Source organism: Enoplosus armatus, chromosome 3, assembly GCF_043641665.1.
Source record: "Enoplosus armatus isolate fEnoArm2 chromosome 3, fEnoArm2.hap1, whole genome shotgun sequence".
In the NCBI taxonomy this organism is placed as follows: domain Eukaryota; kingdom Metazoa; phylum Chordata; class Actinopteri; order Centrarchiformes; family Enoplosidae; genus Enoplosus; species Enoplosus armatus.
In genome coordinates, this window is record NC_092182.1 from 23,309,453 (window position 1) to 23,332,286 (window position 22,834).

The window sequence follows — 22,834 nt, forward strand, 5'->3', positions numbered from 1 at the left end:
TTGGCTACTTCCCCTTCTCAACAGGTGGCTCAACTGGCATTTGACGGAGACCAACAGGAGTTCTGTATTTGCTTACAAATCCACACATCACATCTTTGATTCATGCAGAGGGGAGTCTTGACCTGAGTGAAGGAGTGAAGGGGTTGGATTGTCAGTCTTCAGATTTAGGTTTTGAAGAGGTGTTCAAGTGGCTGCAGTGAGAGTGTTTAGGGGTGCTGTCCATCAACTGGTGAGGATGCAGACGTTTTACCTGGGACCTGTTAGCTTTAGCTTCAGTCTGTTAGCATAATATCATGCATGTAGCCATCAAGTGCATATCTAAGATCTTTTTACAGGGTTCTTCAGAGTCAGCGTCAGAGCAAACGCTAATTAGCTGGTTTGCAACAGCTGATCAAATCTGCTAGCAACAGTTCAGAAAAATTGACGCTCACTGGCTAAATTGAGAAACTGCTCAGGTTAACTTCCGTCTGAAATCAGGGACCCATTGTTTCACTTTGAATTTTGATGGTAAATCTGCCGCCGTTATCATCTTCAACTCAGTATGTGCTTAGAATGGAAAGCTTCCAGGCATAGCACCAGTAACTAGGGGAGGGGGGGGGGCTTCCTGGGACCCCTGGGACACTCCGGCCACCGTACAGACAGATGAGGAAGTCGAGGTTCAGGCAGATTCAAGCTGCTTTACTGACTAATTGCCGTGTCGTCAAAATGGCGCCAGCGTGTTTTGCCCTTTAAGTCAAGGAACTGTCTATTAATTGCAAGTGGCTTTACAAGGGCTCTGCTCTTTGATGGTGGAATTAGTCCCTTATACTTATATAATGACAGTATTTTGTGCAGACTGCACTCCGTCAGGTCACAGCTACATACATGTTTCATGCTTCAGAATATGAACAGTAAGAATAAGAGTTTTGCGTCCATCACATCACAGCTCGAGTAGAGATAAACGCTGAGCTGCTGACTGACTCCTGCTGCTCTACATTTACAGGATGCAGCCTGGGGGACGGCAGGCTTTTCATCCGGCCTTGATGATGAAATATTACAGGAAGTGCTTTCAGATGGATGTGTGTGGGCGGGGGTTAAATGTGCTCTGTACCTCATGTCTGACGGGGTCCTCGATGCCGACCACGACGATGCAGGTGAGCTCGTTCAGGATGTCGTTCTCGTTGTCCCACTGCGGCTCTCCGGCCTCGGCGGGAAAGTCCCTGTAAGCCACGCAGATGGTCCTCAACCCGTCGCACGCCATCGGCTCGATCACCTTACGCACCATCTCGTCGCGGTCCTTCGGCTTGAAGACGCGAGGCTGACCCTGGGCGTCCAAGATACGAGAGCATCTGGGAGAAGAGAGTAGAGAGAGACAGAGGAGCGGGAGGGAGATTATTAGGTAAGGAGGTAAGGAAATACGTTCCATTACTCGATCCATCCATCCGCCCCTCTTCCCTCAGACAGATTTTCTCTTTTCTTACTTTCTCAGGACGATCTCTGACGCCCCTTTGCTGTACATGCGGAAGCCTCCATCAGCGTTTTTCAGCACCGTGCTCATGGACTTGCGGGAGGAGTTGAAGGTATAAACCTTGTAGAGTTTCTCTTCGGGGACCTCCTCTCTGATCGGCTGGTAGTCCCTCTTCAGGTCCAGCACCAGGCCCAGCAGAGCACACTCCGTCTTGTTGCCCACGTGGCGGGGCAGGCCGCCTTCTTTCTCCGGAGGCTGAGAGGGGACAAAAGGTTTTAATGTGATATTGGAGTTTAAATCAGTTTCGTGTCATCACAGGCAATGAGGGGCACCAAGACTACTTCTGTATGTAAAGGTTGGGTTTGATTTTAATGTGTGTACCCGGAGTTGGGTTCTGACAGCTGGTTTGATTAGTGTATTAGTGTCGTTGTTAGATGTGGCGATGAAGGTCTCACCAGGATCTTGGTGGTGTACGCAGAGTTGATGGAGATGCTGTTGACCATCACCTCCAGAGTCTCTGATTTGATGGCGTCGGGTTCAGGGACGGCTTTGTAGTGCGTGTCGCCGATGTACGCCTGCACCACCGTCATGCGGTTCATGGTCAGCGTGCCTGTCTTGTCCGAGCAGATGGCCGTGGCGTTGCCCATGGTCTCGCAGGCGTCCAGGTGACGCACCAGGTTGTTGTCCTTCATCATTTTCTAAAATATGGAGAACGAGGTTAGAGGCTGAGATTTTATACATAGTTTTGAAAACTACATGACTTAGCCTTAAGGTTAATGAAATGTCTGATAAGAGTAGTTATCAAATCCTCAACAAACATGATCCTCTGAATAGTTAAAAATCTATTAATCTTACATTTCCTACAATCCCCTTCGCTTCCCATCCTGCTTACCTTGACAGAGTAGGCCAGAGAGATGGTGACGGCGAGCGGCAGCCCCTCAGGAACGGCCACCACCAGCACCGTCACGCCGATGATGAAGAACTTGACGAAGTACTGGATGTAGATGGGGGTGCACTCGGCCACCCAGGACCGTCCCTGGACCCCGAAGGTGTCGATCACAAAGTAGAGGATGAGGATGATGACGGTCACAGCCGACATGATCAGACCTGGTTAGAATTAATAAAATTACAGTGATTAGCTTATGTTTCTTGTCATAGTTTTAGTTGCTGTGACACTTTTAAAACATGTCGTGGTGCATTCAGGGACAATCTGATGCCCAATAACTTATTGCAGTTTGCTGAGGCAATGAGGACTCATATTGTTGGAAAATGTATTTAGATAGTTAAAATGTGATCTTGGTTGTTTTGTGTATAAAAAGGTTTGTGGACATGCGTCCCTGTGTCAAAGCAGTCTCAGACTCTTACTATGTAATCACAGCTGGTTTGATTCAGAGCAGGGACCCTTGTTGCTCTCTCTCCATGTTCTATGTCTAAAAAATATATGTAAAAAGTTTAAAAGCATACATTTATGCATGCAACATTTGAATATATCAGGCTTTTAAGAGGCTTATAAGACACACTGAAATCACGGAGGAATCATGGTTAAAAAGTATTATTGGTTTATATTTTAGCGAGGCAGTGAGGTCTGGATGCAAAACAAAGGCAAAAATGTTGTCAGGAAGCGTCAGCACTTAACAATACAAAAGAAAAAAAAGGTTATTTATCTGTAAGTCAGACAACTTCCTGTAAAATCAGAAGCAGGTGAAACAGAAAACTGCTCGTGTTTTTCTGCTTCATCTCTCCCGTCAGTCACCTCCTGTCAAAGAGTTTTGGCCCAAATTCTATTTCTGTCCAGTAATGAGGGGCATTATGAGGGGCATTACCCCCCCTACCGCCCCAGCCTCCACTCTGCCCTGAAAGCCCCTCAGTGTATTAAGGTCAATTGAAATGACACGCAAAATACCTTCAATTCCGGGATGAATCATGTTCCCAATAAAACATCTATCCAATAAAACTGAGTGCATTCTGACCTTCAGCCTCTCAGTCCCCTCACTGCCTGATCACTTTGTGTGCTATAAAAGGAACAGTCCCACATTTCTGGAAATCTTCTTGTTCTTTGTCTTCCAACAACTCCAAAGCGGTTTAATTCATTAACGTTGTCGGTTTTAAGCTAACAAGCTATCACCACTTCATCCTGACAGCAGAGTTAAGACAGAGCTGGCCACCTCACAATGAGCTGCCGGCAGCTATAGAAGATTAATGGAGGCGTGATCAATGACTTTGCAAACATGAGCATGTTAGCGTGCTGACGTTAGCATTTAGCTAGCACAGCCTCACAGAGCTGCTAGCATGGCTGTAGAGATAAGCTGGAGGGGAGGGTCTTGATTCATCATTTTATAACTGTGTTTGAGTGCCCTTAATTATAACATGACAATGAGGTTGCTTTAACATCGTCTATTACGATTATTTATCCATTTATTTTCGTATTTTGGTGAATAAATACGTTTTTAAATGTGCTCCATAAGTAAACTGACCTGACCTGATTGTCCTGGACATATTCCTGTACTGGACACACAGAGACTAAACTGATATGATGTGTGTGTGTGTGTGTGTGTGTGTGTGTGTGTATGTGTGTGTGTGTGTGTGTGTGTGTGTGTGTGTGTGTGTGTGTGTGTGTGTGTATGTGTGTGTGTGTATGTGTGTGTGTGTGTGTGTGTGTGCGCTCCTCACCAGCCTTCCCGATCTGTACAGCCAGTCTGGTCAGTTTGCCCTGCAGCACCGACTTCTCCTTCTTGGTCACGTTGACCTTCTTCACTGGTTTGGCCTCCTCTTTCTCCTCCTTCTCCTCCGACTCGGCAGCCTCATCGCTCTTCAGCGGCTGGATCTCCAGGGCGATGCCGTCCTGGGTTTTGGCTGTGGGGGGCAGGGGGGGGTAAGGTGGTGGTTGTGGGGTAAAAGGAGGAGGAGGAGGCAGGTTTTAAGGGATAAATGGGTGAGGAGAAGAGAGATGAGGAGGTTTAGATTTGAAGAAGAGGTAAAGGTGAAAGAAGAGGACAGAGTAATGGACAGGAGGGAGAAAACAGAATGTGAAAGAGGCAGAAGGTTGTATTTTTAAGAATGAAGATGGAAGAGAGGAAAGTTTGGTGTCGGGAGCAGAGGATGAGTGGAGGCCGGACGGGTTGACAAAAGGTGAATGAATTAAATCAATAAATTATAATAAATTACAAAACAAAACAAAAAGAAGGAGGGAGCAGGGTTCAGGAGTGGTTTGGGGATGAAGGGTAGAGAGGCAGAGAAAACGTTACAGATTCAGTCGCAGGGAAAGCTGAAAACGACCGGACGAGTTTTCTCAGAGATCAGAAAAGACCTCTGACTCTTTATCATTAACATGGTGACCCTTTGGCTGAATGCAGAAAGTAGCATTTCATCAATTTATGATCAAAGAACATTCATGGAAAAAGGTCCAGGTAGCTTTCAGAGAGAGCAGCAGTTCATAATGAAGAGCAGCAGACAGAACAGAGAACAGCAGATACAACAGAGAGGATTTAACCGTGGGGCTGTCAATCACACACACACACACACACACACACACACACACACACACACACACACACACACACACACACACACACACACACACAGTGTTTGTTCTGAAGTCTGACATGGCGTCTGGTTTCACGTCCTGCTCGGCGGCTCCTCATTTGCATAAACAAACTGTGTATTTGCATTTCACTTCATCAGCTGGGATCCTGTTTGGACTGTAGTACTGAACGTGGAGCTTTTTAATCTGTTTGATCTCCGCTGAACAGCTTACACTGAATTCAGCTGCGCTCCCTCCATCCACTGCTGTTTGTGTCATATTTCCATACCAAAGAAATGTGAGCAGGTGATGAATGGAAACAGAACAGATCTACTCTAATCTGACACGCTGAGTTTTGATACGCTGTTTGTTCTCGTGAACAACTGAGCTGACAACGCTGACTGAAGCTGGGATGATTTTTATCTCAAAATCCCCTCAATTCCTTGTTGGTTCATTAACATTAACTACTGGAAATGATCTGACTGGGTCGTTAAATTAATACACAAATACTCAAACGTCGTTCATCTGCTAACTGTATTTTCCCATATTAAACTCCACTGGAGAGTCACTGCTGGTAACAATGTCAAATTCACTTCTGGAACCAACAATACCAACAGATCATGGACATAAAGCAGGTTTAGATTCCTGGATGACCGATAAGAAGTTTCTAAATAACAAGAGAAACTTCAGGTGTTCACTGCAAAACTCTGCCCAGGTTATCTCAAATGTAACCAGGGAATTCAAATAACATTAAAAAGCGACGGGTCAAATGTCTGTCCCTATTTTTGTTACCTACTGAGGTGTCAAGTAATGAAGTCTGTTGAGATCAGATCTATTCCATCTTTTGGTTTCTGCTAGAGAAGATCAAAATAATACGGGCTGGAATCTGGACTGTTTGAGAGTAGAAACCATACAGTCCTCTTTTTGTGCCGTTTCCTCAGTGAGTTTTCAGCAGTGACTTGAAATTAAATTGTGTTAGAACAAACTGACTGATTGGACCTCATGCAAGAACCTCAAGCTGAATGTTCTGAAGTGATTTAAGTGAGAACGTCGTTAAATGACGATTCATATGCAGATACAGTTACTGTGTTACGCTGCGAGGTTTACCGAGGGAAAGCTCAGACTTGTGTATGTACATGTATTTTCCGGGTTAGTGAGCATGTTTTTATTCTTCTATTAATGTGAAAAAGAGGTTGTGGCCAAAGTACTAATGTAGACTTGGAAACCTACATTCAGTGGCCACTTGATTCATTATATTTTACATTGTTTTAATCCCTTTAAATCCTATTTGTGTGTCTTTTTATTGTTATGTTATATTCCCTTGTGTTTCTTTTATATCTTGTCTTAATGCCTTTATGTCTTATGTAAAGCACTTTGCTGAATTGTTAAATGGTGCTATCCAAACAGATTTGCCTCGCCTTGCCTTACATGTACAAGCTAATGAATCCAATACAACTGTTCTGCCATAAATCCTACTTTTATGATGCCTACATAAAGATGGTGTTGGACTGTTTCTAATTATGTGTCCTCCCTTTTTATTAGTGAGATTACACATGAGTGAGGCAGAATATTAGAAACACCTCTCAATATAATGCAGTCCAGTACAACACCACCTTTAACTATGACCTCAACGCTAAAACATATCATTTAATTAACACCTCTATGACAGAAACAAAGCTATCATAGAGGTGCTAGTCCATTGTAAACTGACTGGCCAATTAAGGCGTAACTCCCTGTTGTGTGGTGTGACAATCTTTCCAGTGATTTTCTGATTTTCACCAAGTTGCATAACATATTGCGAAGTATCTTGGTCTGGGAGTTTGACACGTTTCTTTACTGATGTCTGACAGCACGACTTGAAGCTCAACAGTGTGAACTTTTTCTTTTTACACTTGGGTGACATTTTTGTAAATTAAACTTGTCTACAAATGCAGCAAATGCTAATGAGCAAACGTACACCTCCTCATGAACAGGGGGTATCCGTCAAGTTAAAACGAGGGATTTACAACGAGGGACGTTTGCACTCAAGTTCGAACACTCGTACAAACAAACCTGATGGGAAAATGAGATTTAGAATACCAAAATGTTCTTGCATGGGGCTCAATGTCTCTGAAAAAGAAATCTGCTAAAACGACCGACATTTCCACCCAACTCACTGTTCAAGCATCCACAGAGACGTTGAGGAACTTCAAAGATTTAGGGGTGCTACAGCAAAACCAGGGAGTGCATCTTCAGCGTGTAGTAATGTGATTTTTGGACACTTTTATCCCAAAACTCCTTCGCTGTCATCGTCACTGCCTCACTCTGAGTTCCATCAGGTTCATAATGAGAAGTTCCCACAAAGAATTTCGCTAAAAGGGACCTCAATTCATGTCAGCACAACCTCAACATGACATTTAGACAGATTCTGAGTGTGAGGGTGAGTCAGTGTCAAACCAGGAAGCTGTGGAGCTTTATGTACATGGTCCACTCTGGAGACAAGCCACAACATAGAACTAACTGACACAGCTTCACATGAACAGGACTGAGACCCACTGACCAACCACAGAACTGTAAACAGGCGCAGCACTGAACCATGGGAGAGCGCACGGCGGGCAGAGGGGAGGGGGTGTCTGACAATCAAAAAGAAAGCAAGTCAACAAACAGAAGACGAACTGAAAGGATCACCCCAAAAAAACAAAAAAAACGACAGCGATGCAGAACCACGACAGAGAGAGACAGGAGGAGGTAGAGGAGGCTGCAGAGCTGTGGAGGCTGCAGGAGACTTCAGCAAGACATAAAAATAACAGAGGGAGAGAGTCAAACAGTGATTACAAGACAACATGAAGTCCTGAGCAACACCCTGCAAGGAGGCAACAGTGAGAGAAATGAGAGGAGTCAAAGGCGAAAAGAAAAGAAACACAAACAGAACAGACGACAGCCCACAGCCCACTAATACTGCAAGGGTGCAACTCCCACACACACTGACAGCCTCGCTTCAGCCAAAAAACATCACGGCACTGTTTGAATCAGTTGGTTTTTCTCAACAGTGTCAACAGAAAGTCACATTCATCAGAGGATAATAAATGTGTTGAGATGTGTGATGGGAAAACTGAACATGTAGAATTTTTAAATCCTTCACAAATTCTCAAATACAACGTTTTCTTTATCGCCGTCGACTAAACTCAACACTTCCTGCACAGATGTTTCACATTCTTTTATTTGTCTTCCAGCAGCTCAAAAGACAAAGCCCACCCCCCCCCCCTTTCCTGGTAGGCTTTTAATGTGAAACATCTACAGGAAGTGTTGAGATTCATTGATGTTAATTTAACATTAATTGAGGAAACAACAAAGCAAAGTAGAGTGAATGAAAACAGTGTTGGTGTTAACAAGAGAAAGTGAGGGCAGCAGAGTGGTGAGTATGACATGACTACTTCCATCAGTTCAACAACAGTGCATTACATAAATCTGCTGCTCTCACCTTCTCTTTCTAACATTAAAACTGTTTTCATTCACTCATTTTTTTTCATGCTGCTTCTATTTTGCTGTTTTTTCTATCGCCGAGTTACTGTCAATTAAACTTCCTGCACAGATGTTTCACTTTAAAAGCTTCTCAGCAGCTCAAAGGGGCATAATTCCTCCTAGAGCTTAAACGAGTAGTCGATGAATCAACTAGCCCATTTATAGAAAATTAATTGGTAACTATTTTGATAATGGATTAATTATTGAAAGTTATATTTCAAGCAAAAACATTAGTTCTAGCTTCTCATTTGTGAGGATTTGTTGCTTTTGTCTTCTGATAGTAAACAGAATATCTTTGGTTTTTAGATAGTTGGCCAGAAAAAATAAGCAATTTTGAGATGTCAAATTGGGCTTTAGGAAATCCTGATGGACAGATTAATCGTCAATGAAAAGAAACCTTATTTGCAGCCCTTATAGCCCCTTTTTCTTTGTAGGCTTTTATACTGAAGCATCTGCAGGAAATGTTGAGGTTCATTGATAGTAGCTTTACAGTGATCCAAAAAAAAAACGCAAAGGAGAAGCGTTTTTCAAGGTATCAGAAAAGTATCCGTACCTTGTGGTGTGTAAAAGGGCATGAATTGATTTTTTTGGCCACTAGGGGGCAGAACAACTCCACCATGAGCTGACGGATACACAATCCTGTTACAAAGTACAAACAGCTGCCTACTTCTACATCCAGCAGACACAAAGAAACATCATCATCCCATTGGAGTCGTGTGAGAACAGCTGCCTGCTGCTGGTGGAAACGTGACGAGAGCGCTGAAACTAAACCAAACAGTAAATCTGCAGTGAAACCAAAACTCGGAGCTAAAAGAGGCTAAAAGGAATGAAGTCTCTGTGGGCTCAGAGCTCTAAAGCTACAAAGCAGTCCATGCGAATGGAGGCGTTTCTGCAGATTTTATGGGGTTTTTTTTATGTGTTTTTCTTGGAGGTCATCTGTGAATTATTTCTGTGTGCAAAAGTGTGATGAGCATCCAAGAGCAAAGAGTGTGTGTGTGTGTGTGTGTGTGTGTGTGTGTGTGTGTGTGTGTGTGTGTGTGTGTGTGAGTGTGTTTCTGTGTACATCAAGAAGCATTCTGTCTGCAGCAGATGCTTAACCCATGGGAGGTCGGGAGGAGGGGAGCTGTGTGTGTGTGTGTGTGTGTGTGTGTGTGTGTGTGTGTGTGTGCGTGTTGTGCGTGTTGTGACAGCTTGCAGAGGAAGTCGGACATGTGTTGGATCACACGGGACATGGAGGACGGTTGGCTGGTCGAGTTTGGAGGTTGGAGCACTGATGTCATCAACACAAACACACAGTCATCAAATCCATTAAATATCTAATATTTAAAAAGGCACTGATGGAGCGCTTGATTTCCACACAGCGTCACCCACGAAGGACACCTTGGAGGTCAGACTGGTATGTTAGAGTGACCCTCACTGGTGGAGTTATGTTTGTGTCTCTATTCGTAGAGCCCGATGGGACATTTTGAGGGCAGAAAAAGAGCTTTTGCAACCACATAAATTATATTTTGTAGAGAAATTATTATCACTCAAAGAATAATTTTGTTTTGTATTCAATAAATATATTTCGTGTCAGATATTATCACTCTGTTTTACTCATTTGCACTCTCTCAATCTCCCTGCTCTGCACGCTCGCTCAACATAAGCAGTTTATACACTTCTGTTTGCATATCTTGTTCATTTATTAAATTCTGTCTGGACGTTAATGTGTATGTTATCAGCTTGAAGCCTACTTGATCATTGCCGGTTACACAGCCAAGGAATTATAATCACTGAAGTGGTTCCTTGATGGTTGAGTGTAATATTTATATAGCTAACTGGTACACTAAATACTATTAACCACCCTAGGGCTGCAAATAACGAATATTTTCATTATGAAATATGAATATTTTTTTGATTAATCATTAAGTCTACCAATATCCCAAAGCCCAACTGAACATATTAACGTTGCTTGTTTTGTCCGACCAACAGTCAGCAACAGTCGCCGTCATAGAAGAGCAAATATTCACAGTCGGGAAACTGAAACCAACTAAGTTCTAGCTTTTATTAGCTTAAAAAATGATTTCTACAATTAATTGATTATGAAAATAGTTTCAATCAATTGACTAATATGTTCGTTGACAAATCGTTTCGCCTCTAAACCTCCTTATCGCATGCTTTTAAAATGAAATGCAGCACATCAAAATAATTTCTTATGATTGAGATTTATCTCAAATTCAGAGGCACAGTTAAAGTTCATTGTTTTAATGGAACTACATTAATGATTATAATGCGCTGGGGCTAGCCAAGCAGCCGAGTTGGAGAGCAAATGACTAAAACTGAGTGAGAGAGATTATTTTAGTAGCAAACACATATTTATTGGGCACAATGTATATTTTTGTTCTCTCAAATTAAATTATTCTCTGAGTGATAATTTCTCTACAAAACATAATCTATGTGGTTGCAAAAAACTCAGACAGAATTCAAAAAAGGCACAAATATAATTCCACAGCCACCCTATGACAGTTACCATGACAACTGTGGACGCTGTGATTGGCTGTCAAAGACTCGAAGGTTGAGAGTTGCACCCTTTTACAGGTAAAGCAAGGCGAGAGAACGTCCCCCTTTATACAGCAGAGAGAGAGAGAGATGGACTGGACACCCTCCTCCTGCCGCTGGGTGGAGGGTGAGGAGGGGGTGAGTAACAGGGAGGATGGAGGGACAGAGAGGGACAGATGGATGAATGGAGGGGTTACCTTTGTTGCGATTTTCGGGGGGTCCTTGTTTTTTACCTGTTCGGACAGAGAGAGAGGGCGGAATGCTGATAAGATGGCTCAAAGGAAAAATAAGATCAAATCAAACTGAGGGAGAACACAAAGTTCAAACTGATAGAAACCCACAGGTGTGTGTGTGTCGTGTGTGTGTTGTGGGCAGGAATGGACCAATCAGAGGAGAGAGAGACGCACGACTTCCTGCAGCGGAGAACCAGCGGCCACAATGTTTGACAGCAGAAACCGCATCAATTTATCAGCATCTCAGCAATCGAAATCAATAAAAATGTTCAAATGAATGTTGAACTATAATGTATTAAACAAATGTACATTATTGGTTTGTACATGTGGACAGTTTTAAACATACTAGCGTATTGTTTATATGGTATAATGGTCATCAGTGTACCTACTCTATACTGTTTGTCCTTCATCTATGCAATGACAATAAAGTTAGATGTAACCTTAAGTTTGATTTAATCAATTCATATCAACATAGTCACACATTTCAGATCAGGTTTGTTGAGACTGTCGCAGCCCAATATGCTTTCTGAAGAATCTGTCAGCCGCATGGATCGCTGTGACATTGTGAACAGACATTCGTGGTGCCCTGAGGAGGGCTTGTAATAACTGATGATACGATGACTTCTCATCATGTCAAGATTTTAATTTGTCCAGTGCTTCAGTTTATGACCAAATACATTCAGGTGACATTCAGGTGACATTCAGGTGAACAGGTCACCCTGGTGGCCCAGTGGTTAAGGTGCTGACCATGAATCAGGGGACCAATGCTGCATGCCGTTGTCTCTCATTTCATTTCCTGTCGTCTCTGCTGTCGACTTTCTAATAAAAGGCGGCAAATGATTTGATTTGTTGAGGTCGAGGTTTGATTTTATGTGAATTGGTCAACTCTGCAATTATTCTTCCAACTTAAACATTTATTGTGAAAATACTGAACAAAACAGCGCGTTCATACACTGTGTGGACTGGTTCCGGTTGTGTTAGCTGTGACAGTGACTGACGGATTTAGTTGCAGATATCTGAACTCTGGGCTTTATGGCTGTTTACATGTGTACATGTGAATCTTAACATCTGTTATTGATCCTTGTCAGCTGTCATGTATTGATCAAATGTATGTGACAGTATGTGACAGGTGCAGGTCAGGTGCATTTGCCTCGTCAGGGACATTAACTTCCTGTTGCCCTAATGTGGAGCTCTCTGCTTTTATTGTGAAAGGAGGTGTGGCAAGGTCAAAGCCAACATGAACACACGCACACACACACACACACACAAACACAGCTCTTTGTTATTCAGCTGGTGGTTTGTGATTGATGACAGAGACTAAAGTGTGTGTGTGTGTGTGTCTGTGTTTGCACATAGTGGAGACTCTTATGCTTGTAAGATAACCAATGGGTGTGACTTTACAAGAATGCATGAGTGTGTGTGTGTGTGTGTGTGTGTGTGTGTGTGTGTGTATGTGTGTGTGTGTGTGTGTGTGTGTGTGTGTGTGTGTACAGCAGGTTGATGCAGCCATTTGTGACAGTAAAGTCTGCTGTGTGTCTCCTGTTACCAGAACACAAGAGAAAGACAACAATGCTTGTACTTCTATCTTTGTGAGGACCCATTGAAGTTTCAGACTTGGTAGGTGTGGACATGAGGACATTTTTGGAAAATTAGGACATTTTGTGTAGTCCTCATGTGTTTCGAGGGCTTTTTGAGGGTTCAGTCTTTGTTTTAGGATTATGGTTAGAATCAGATATAGATAAGAGTTGTGGTTAGAGGCCAGGCCATCTATTTTGTCAATGAAGGCCCTCACAATTTTCAGTCTAATTTCAGTTGAATCTGAAGATTTGTCTTGTGGTTCTCCTCATTAGGAATTCATTACTGGTTTGATTTTTAAAATCAGTGACTGGAGGCCGAAACGTAAACCTGAGCGTCTCTCTCCGCTGAGCTGGTACATTCAGCCAGTTCACAATGAATGCCTGACAAACTCAAACTTTAGCCAATAAAACAAATGATCAGACAAAAACAAACTAAAGAAAAAGACATGAGTAAAAGGGGGTTAGCATGATCACAAGCAAATCAAAAGCAATAGAGACCGACTGCAGAAGCCTGTTGGTTTACATCAAACTGCTCTGTGATACGAGGATCATCAGGACTTTGGCTTTTGAAGGGTTCCACTTCGAAAAGCAACTGCATGTAAACAAAGGAAGGTACGTTTTGCATTTGTAACCAACATTACATCACTGTCAAATCAATACCACAGTACAGTGGCCATAAACTACCATGAATAAATGAGACCAGGATGTAGTGTTTATTCAGGTGACCAGCCCAACTGATTCTTTGTATTTTAGTGGATTATTTTGTCCTTGACTGACTGAAACGTCCACAACGATGCATTCATTTGCAAGAGTACAACAAAAAATACAAATTTGATTACTGTTGCTACACCTGTCAAACTTCCCATCGAGCACTTATTTAGTTTACAATGATAACAGTGACAGATTAACCATTAAAATAATTAGTCATTTTGAAACTATAGGTCCTTGATTTTAGACAAAAGTAAAAAATTAAAGTAAATTTATCCAGCGACCAACGATTTTGCTGAAATAACAAAATCACCGGCAGACTTTATCAGCTCTAGCTACCTTGCTAACTTACGTTAACTCCCCTCAGTTACTTGAAAACTCTCATTTGATTCTAGTTTTTTTAATGTTTCCAACTGATTCTTGAGAAGTTGAAAAGTTCAAATGAGAATCTCCTAAATACGCATTTAATTGCCATAAACATATTGCGATAACTCAGCATCATGTAATGATGCAAAACAGACTGAGGCTAAAGCTAACAGGTCCCAGGTACAGATACAACATCCACCAGCTGATGATCCATGTACAAGACGTGGAAATAAAGGAGCACCAGTTTATTACTATATTGCAGGAACAGTTTAACAAGGAAAAAGTTATGATCAGATACATTCCTTTCAGTCAAAGCCTCGACTACAACTGTAGGTAGTAAGCTAGTTAGCCAGGCATGCTAACTTAGCAATGACGCCACCATACAAACTGTATCACTTACTACAACCCCATGTAAACCGCATTAACATGTGGCGAACTCCAAACGCTGCCATGCCTTGTTGTGCTTGCTAAGCTATGATTGGTCAATCACTGTTTAGGGGAGGGGTTTAGTGAACGGTCAAGTAGAAGAAAACTTGTGAACTTGTTGCTGTTGTTTAGCAGATATGATCACTACAGGTGAACTCATCCATGGTCTCATTTAATCACTGATGATGTTTTGTGATCAGATTGAAGCTCACTAATGTTAAGATATTATAGTTAGACCCTTCAAACAGCTCAGCTGTTATCAGCTCAGACTGGATGAACTCTACCTGCTGACAGAGTCGGCTTGTAGGACAGGAGAAACTTCAAATCAACACCAGCCGATAAAAAAAAACGTGCAAATATTTCCAATCTGCACTGTTCGCACAGTAGAGTAGAAATATTCAGAAGCTGACACGGTGATAGTCGTCTTTCTAGCCGAACTTTCCTCCCAACACTTCACACACAGAGTCCTCGTATGACCTTCAACACTTCAACATTTTCTGAGACATGGGTGACAGGATTTGTCTCGTGTCTTACTTTTCTTGACCTTCTTCTCTTCGTCGTTCTCGCTGGCGCCCAGCAGAGTAAAGATGATGCCGGTTTGGGAGTTGAGGCCGACGGCTGACACCACCATCCTGCCTGATCCTTCCATTACATGGGTCCCTGAGGAAAGATTCAAAAAGTCACAACTGGAACTTGGTTTTAAACTGTCACTGTGTTACTGTCATTTCTTTATCATTTCATCTGTCTAATCTTTTCTTCAGCTGCATCACTGAATAATTTAAAAGACCGCTGTTGGCATTTTTGTTTGTCGATATCAACTTGCCGAGTTCCCAAAGGATAAATCTTAGACACAGTATCAATAATTGCTCTTTTTAAATTTTTGATATGAGTGCCTGGATGTCACAAAACATCTTACAGCTCAACAAGGATAAACCAGACATTTTGGTTAAAGGTTCTGAGTCTCAGAGAGAGAAATCACGGTTGCCAACTTTCATGCTTTTGGCATGAGACACTGGCTTTTATCTAGAAAAATAAAGCTATAAAGCTTATATAAGTTACCTCCAATATCTGAATGTCACACATTTTCCATATTTCAGCACCATGACTGGTCCATAAATATTATGAATCTACATTACGGACACACAAACACAAAGACCTCTCCAAAACATCTTTCGTGTATGTTGAGGTTTTCCTCTTTCATTGAACTCCACAATTCTGCATCTATTAGAGATTGAAATGTCCATCAAAAAACATATTTTATACAGTTAGATTATCAAAGTACAAGTACGTTTAATGTGATTTAGAAGAACAAACAACAAAACAGAAGCAAAAAAAAATCAAAATCTCACTCCAGCAAGTTGACGAAAATGGACAAGCCTGGAGAAACTGACCATAAAATGAGATTCTCCAGGACTTGCCTTTGTTCTATTTTGAGACACTGACTTTTTTTTTATCTTTAAGTGATTTGATTTCTTTTTATCCTCATGCATTAGTCTCCAATTGTTTTACTGTTTATATTTGTACCTGCCCGGTGATATGGACATAATGCACACTGATCAATAACCAGATCTGGTTCCACATCCTGCTTCAGAGGATTTTCCTTCCAGACAAGAATCAAACAGAAACAATGATGTGTTTGTTTAAGGGCAGTGAACATCGGCAGAGTCCCTTCAAAGATGAATCATCGCTGTGGGCCCACGAGATGAGACTGTGAGCAGGCACTCACCAGACAGCAGCATGGGGTCCTTCTCCAGAGACTTGCGGACCTGATCGGACTCTCCGGTCAGAGAGCTTTCGTCAATCTTCAGGTCATTGCCTTGGATCAGGATCCCGTCAGCAGGCAGCAGGTCTCCTGCAGGCACAGAGGTCAGAGGGTGCGTTTCATTTATTTTTGCTCTTTGCCGCAGTCCTCTCATGCTCTGACGAAGGCCGAACACCAAAACATTAAACACTTCTACCAAACTGCTGAGCACATACGTTTAACTCTCCTATTAATGTGAAAGACATATTTCATTGTAAGAAATAAAAAAATCCACAGCGCTCTCATGCACCACCCAGTCAGTGAGGCTTCAGACCAGAGTTTAACAACACAGACGACGGAGGTCTTAGAGGTCACTTTTTAACTTGGATTCAAATTTTCTTTCATCCCCTTTAAATATGTAATTATGATGCATCACTTTCTGTGTATATGAAGATTTCCCATCAGCCGATAGGACCCCGTACACATACTTGGTCTAGGGAAATCTTAATGCTCCAGCATACAATGATGTTTTACAATGATGTGTGCTTCCAGCTTTGTGACAACAGTTTGGGGATGGTCTTTTCCGGTTTGAGATGGGTCTTGGTAAAACTCTCAAGATGTGCGTCAATGTAGAAACAATCAGAATGAACATTAAACAGAAAATGACAAAAAGCAGGAACCATCCAGTCGTGTTTGAGTCTGCCGTTAAACTTGTGAGGCCGTTATTAATGTCACAGGTTTCGTATTTTCGTCTGGTGTCTGTGGTCTTGTACCGTATTTGATCTGAGCGATGTCTCCCACTACGATCTCGGCCACAGGGATCTGGATGACCTGGCCTTTACGGATGACGGTGAACTTTTGTTCCTGCTCGATGCGACTTTGCAGCCCGCGGAACTGCTTCTCCTTGGACCAATCGTTGAAGGCCGTCACCAAGACCACGATGATGACCGAGAACAGGATGGCGGCGCCCTCGATCCAGCCGGCCTGGGCCTCGCCCTCGTCCTCGACGCCGCCTGCAACCTGACCACATGCTGCGAGAAGACGAGGACACGATGAATTCAAATCACTTTCACCAAACAAATATATCCAAACAGGTCAGAGCAGCTCTGTCAAACTAAAACTGTGCTACTATATTACAGCTTCAAATAGGTTTTATTTTAATACTAGTTTTAACAACAATGTTTTCAACACAAACTTTACTTTTTCTATTTTCTTTTTCTTTTGTAAATTCAATCCCAAGCTAATTATTACCATTTGTAGATAAAAAAACATATTTATCTAATCATTTTGCACAGGGCTGTAGCCAGGATTTTATAAATACTGAGGTCAAATTATATTGCTGATGGGTAAATTAATATAAAATAAATATATGAATAAAGAAAGAAAGGGACGGATACAAATGAATAAAAAACAAATATAACAAACACAACAAATAACTTATTCTATAAAAATATACAGTAAATGAAAAATTACAATTCTATAAAAATATTACATACTGAGTCCCCCCCCCCAAAAAAAATGGATTGTTAAAATAAAATATAACATAATTATAAAAAAAAAAGAAAGAAATCAGATTACCAGAAATTACAGATTTCATTTATTCTGTTAACTATCAATTATATTTTCTGAACATTTTATTTCCCTAAACATGAAGGTCTAAATGGTGTTTCAAGGAATGAAATTCTGGTGGCGAAATACTGAAACCTTGATTTCTGTATTATGCTGTTGGCCCAACAGTGATCAAATTTAAATACATAGAGTCTAAAAATACTGGGATCAGCTTAAAAAAAAAAAACACCCATCATGTGTTTTAATTGTAGAAGGTAAACTCCCCCCAGATTACTAAAACCTCAAAATTTAAACACACATAAAAATATAAAGTAAAATAAATAGCGAGGACATGACCTCAGTGGTCTTTGTATTCATTTTGCCAGAAGAAAGTTCAGACTTTGACTGTACCGACCTTCACTGTCGCCCCCTGGTGGATGGTAGAAGGACAGGCCCAGCGAGATGATGGCGGCGATTTCCAGGATTATAAGCGTGACGTCCTGCAGAGCCTCCCACACCAGCTGCAGGAACGTCTTGGCCTTCTTGGGGGGGATGAAGTTCTGGCCATACGACGCATGACGTTTCTCCAAATCAACGGGGTTACCAGACAGACCTGCAGACACGAACACGTGACATTAATATTCACATCAATACAGAAAACCTTTCTTATATTTGGAGAAATATTTGGAGTGAGTCTTTGCTTTATTAACAAAAGGTAAAAACATTTTTCTGATTTGGCTAGAAGCCTTCTTCAGGGTGCTGAAGTCAATTCAAACACAAGACTGGACACAAATGAGTTTCAGGTGTGTGGATGAAAGCTAAGGGGAAAGCGTTGCTACAGGAGTCCCACAGTATGTACATGTGCAGTATATAGATCATATCATAACTTCTCAAAAAAGATAATACAATAAATTAAAAGAAAAATGACAGGTGACAATTTTAACAAAAGTACAATCGTTGGATTCATTCAGCAGTGTGTCTGTTGTAACTTAAAGGGTTGAAATCCAAAAGGTTTCCCTTTGAAGTCATTTTTATGGTTAATCTCCTCTTCTTATGAACTCAGGAATCACGTTTACCCCTGAGACAAACTAAATTCTTTTATCTGGGCTCCCAGGATATCATGACATTGTAACATCATCACGTAGCAGCAGCAGCTGTACAGAAACATGATGTACCTTCGTCCCTCGTGTACAGGTTCAGACAGATGTTCGTGCACAATAGAGAGCCGAAGTCATGACGTCACATCTGGACTAACCTCTGTTCCACTCGCTTCTGTAACTCAATGATGTCTTTCTTTCTCAAACGTAAGTGTGTTCCTGGGATTTACTTTCCACTACAGCAGTCTTCTGTCATCCTAACTTTCGTCCATATCCATAAAACTCACCAACAGTCTCTAGTTGTAATCTCTGCTGTCTAAAAACGTCTACAGCGTTCACTCCTCTCTGTCCCGTGCTGTCAAGGCTGCTAAAAACCATAAACATTGAAAAAACATTCTGTTGCTAGTCGCAACCACTACAGACACAGTTCCAACTGACACTGTTACGTCAAATATTGACAGGCAACGTTTATCTACGACCCTTGTTAAAACATCATCTCTAAGTTCTCTCTTTACTTCAGCTGTTTTGTGATTTTTAATTTGTAATTAAGTACAACTTAGTTTTCCTTTATCAGCTTACTGCTAACCACGCTAGCCACCATGCTAGCTATTTGGAGCTAATGAGCTGCTAATGAAACATTCTAAGTAACTGATGAATTGGCTACTGTCGGGATGACTTGTGTGTTTGACTCTTTTTACTCTTGTGGACTTTCATTCCTGGCATGAAGCAGTATGTAACACATTTGACAGCTTGTTTTTACTGTACTAACTAATTAAATAACTAAATACCTTTATTCTAACTCACGTCCATGGAATCTCATTGTTTCCTGATTTGCAGTCCCTGTCACTGAATTTGTTGTCCAATACTGATTTCACAGTCTCACAATTCACCAGTGAGAGCAGAAGATGCTCTATAGCTGTGAAAAGTCAAGAAGTTACAGATTTCTATAAACAGTAGTTTTGCAACATGACCTACTTTTGTTGCCATGAAAGACTGCAGTATTTCCATAAACAATATTTATTTGGGAGAATCACCGACACAGATTTGTTCCACCCAGACAAATTATGTATTTTTGTATTCATTATTTCCTCCTTTCTGTCTGGAGACTAAAAGGTCAGACTAATGGTGCATTCAGGTGCAGCCACACAGATTGGAAAAATAACTCCCATGATCAGAGGCGAATTATTAACAGTAGTTGTGACGTTTTCCAGGTTTCACTGTGGTTCCCCAACATTTTTAGCTAGTGACCCCTTAAAACAACCCCTTGTCACCAGTTCCATGTGTCTACTGGTTGGGATCAGTTCAACCACAGAGAGGGTTGACAAGCTAAATTCATACAATAACTCTCAAGAAAAAAATTTAACTTTATATATCAGAAGTATATTTTCTGTGGGTTCCTCTTCCTGTCAATCATTCCACGACCCTTCAGGTTTATCCTGTGGCCCCTGGTGTGGGTCCCGACTCCCAGGCTAGGAACCACTGGTGTGTGTTGTCTGTGGTAATGATGAGTCCAAGGCAGCCTGAACTGACCTGAACCCCCCCCTTGCTGTACACACAATCTGCTGCTCCACCAGAGCCAAAATGCCCCATGTCAACACAACACCACCTGATCAGACTGACCCAGCCTGGATCAGCTGGCTCACAGGAAGACACTGAAGACCTCCGTTATACACTCATTCGGAACTCAAGAATCAAAAACATGAATAAATAAATAAGTAAAATAATAAAAAGTAAAATTGACACATTAAGTGATGATGAAAATAACAGTTACAATAATAGTTGCAGCCTTTTACTTTGACAACCAACAACTAAACAAGTGGAATTGTTGAGATGTATTAAACTAATTTGTGCAGTATTTCTCTTCCTGTCTCTCTGCAGAAAGATCTCTGACAATCCTCTGCTCTCTGAAGACCAAACAATATCTGTGAGTTATTGATTCCAGAGCAGTGACTGTCATTTTCCAACAGTGACTCACATCTCACTGCTCATTCATTCTCCATATAAAGACAATAAAAACAAAAAGATTTCTCCGTCGACATGGAGGCTTACCATGGAGCAGAGCAGGAGGGCTTCGTCTTTAGAGCTATTGGTTTTTATTTGTTTCTAACCGGGTGAAAATCAGATTTAACTTTCTAATACCCATTTTCTGGGCTGAGCTCGTTACCACAGCACCTCATTAACTTTAACTTCAGTAAACTGTTTATTTGCAGCAACCTCTGGGTGCACAGGGACACATCTGAATAAAAACTAGTGTACGACTACTGATTCTTTTGAATAAATCTACGTATTTTTCAGTAAAACCTGAAAATCCGTGACTTCCTCTGCTGTGTGGGCAGCAACATGGCTGCTGTGGATTCTTGGTGGAATTGGGAGATGTGCAGTGGAACGTGACCTGAATGTCAACGCCAGGATTTCTCATGACGGAGGACTCCGTAAGTTTCTGCCTCCATGTGTTTCTTGGCCTCTTATTCCTTCTCTGATGATTCTCTCCAGACAGACTGAATGAAGAGTTCCCCTCCTCTTCCTCATGACAACTCTCCATCTGTCTCTCTTTTCTTTGGAAGCAGTAATCTGCCATTTCAGATTATAAAACAACCACTGCGCACACAGAGGTACTCGTTTCCTCATCACTCATGTCGCGTAGCCTTGATTGGATGGCTTCAATGGAAGAATATTTATATTTAACAATTGACAGCTAAAGGTGACTGAGATGAGATAATGTAAGACTAGATGAGGTGAGGTGATATGAGATGAGAGGCTGCGTGGTGTGAGACGACAAAATGAGAATATATCAAGTGATGTGAATGGACATGAGGGGAAGTAAGATGAGTTCGGGGGGGGGGGGGGGGGGGTTATCTTAGGTGAGGTGATATGAAATAAGGTGATTTGAAATAAGAGGAGAGGAGACAAGATGAGATGAAAGGAGGTAAAATGAGATGAGATTAAATGAGATGGCTCAATCTTAGGTGGGATGAGATGATTTCAGATTGAAAGGAGGCGAAGTGAGGCGATCTCAGGTAGATGAGATGAGCAGAGATGATAGATGAGGTAAACTGATGTGAGAGATGTAAATAAAAAGCTTTTCAAAGTGAAACTTGAAAGCTACACTATTAACACAGCACTCTACCCAAGCAGCAGCTTCCTGACATGTCTGACTGACATGTCTGCGGTTTAGAGCAGAAAACTTCATGATGAGCCGCTGCACAAACACAGACTTTAAAAATACACCGGTTGTCAAAGTCATCATCAGCAATGTTTCTTCTCACTGTGGTTTACTTCAAAGTTTGGTTTGATCATTTTGAAGCCAGTGATTGATGCTGAAAGCTCCTGTCGCGCTAAAATAAAGAAAAACAGAATCACAGAGCACCTTTACTGGCTGTTTGATACAAGTCTGTTTTTCCTGGTTTAATGTTGTGATTGTGGCGGCGGGTTTCATCTGGTGCCTGGCGTCGGCTCGCTGTGTCGGTGAACATCCCCGTGGAGATGCAGATTAAAGCTGTGAGATGATGTTCCAGTAACAGCAGTCTGCTGCACGCTCGCCTGTCACAGATGTTTATGAATTTCAGCTTCCAGCAGAAATGGACTTCATTGGTCCAAAAAAAGAGGTCTCTTTAACACACAGTTTTCACTTTCATTCATTCTCCCCCTGACAGATGAGACTACAGCAGCAGGAATTAATGTCCAGTCTAATTGTTCCGAATGTTTGATGTCCACCACAAAGACAGAGAACTGTTTCTCCTTCTCTCTCCTCCATGTTGTCAGAACTGCTCCCCATTTCCTTTATCATCTCTGCGGTTCATCCACCAGTTCTGTCTTTGTCTCCATCTTTTCTACCATCATCCTGCGGTGCTTTATTCTTTCACTGCTGTCCCACAGCTGGACTGACAGTCACTGACAGAAACAAGTGGTGCTAATGTCAGGCTTCAGCTTCAGCTTCATCTGTATGTGACCAATTTCAAGCAAAAACCAAGAGTATCAACTGTTAAGCAGTTACATATAAAATCAATGCAAAGATGCCAGTGGACACGAACCTGGCTGAAGCCACATGTATTAAGGTGGAAATTGAGTTTCTGCTGAATTCAATTTGAAACCTGACCTACAATTTGTGAGGTTCAAAAGCATATTTATCAAA

General features: G+C 41.7%; 1 protein-coding gene across 1 annotated transcript in view; it reads right to left on the reverse strand.

Annotated features, from left to right (window-relative positions):
- LOC139283491 (plasma membrane calcium-transporting ATPase 1-like) overlaps window positions 1–22,834 on the reverse strand; it is an 81,426-nt gene that overhangs the window by 19,068 nt on the left and 39,524 nt on the right. The window contains exons 3-12 of the mRNA XM_070903516.1: window positions 18,021–18,218; window positions 16,831–17,088; window positions 16,043–16,168; window positions 14,851–14,976; window positions 11,204–11,239; window positions 4,118–4,300; window positions 2,340–2,554; window positions 1,903–2,145; window positions 1,461–1,702; window positions 1,091–1,328 (exon numbers count right to left, since the gene is read on the reverse strand). Of these exons, the coding sequence (XP_070759617.1) occupies window positions 1,091–1,328; window positions 1,461–1,702; window positions 1,903–2,145; window positions 2,340–2,554; window positions 4,118–4,300; window positions 11,204–11,239; window positions 14,851–14,976; window positions 16,043–16,168; window positions 16,831–17,088; window positions 18,021–18,218 (1,865 nt within the window). The remainder of the gene's footprint in view (window positions 1–1,090; window positions 1,329–1,460; window positions 1,703–1,902; window positions 2,146–2,339; window positions 2,555–4,117; window positions 4,301–11,203; window positions 11,240–14,850; window positions 14,977–16,042; window positions 16,169–16,830; window positions 17,089–18,020; window positions 18,219–22,834) is intronic.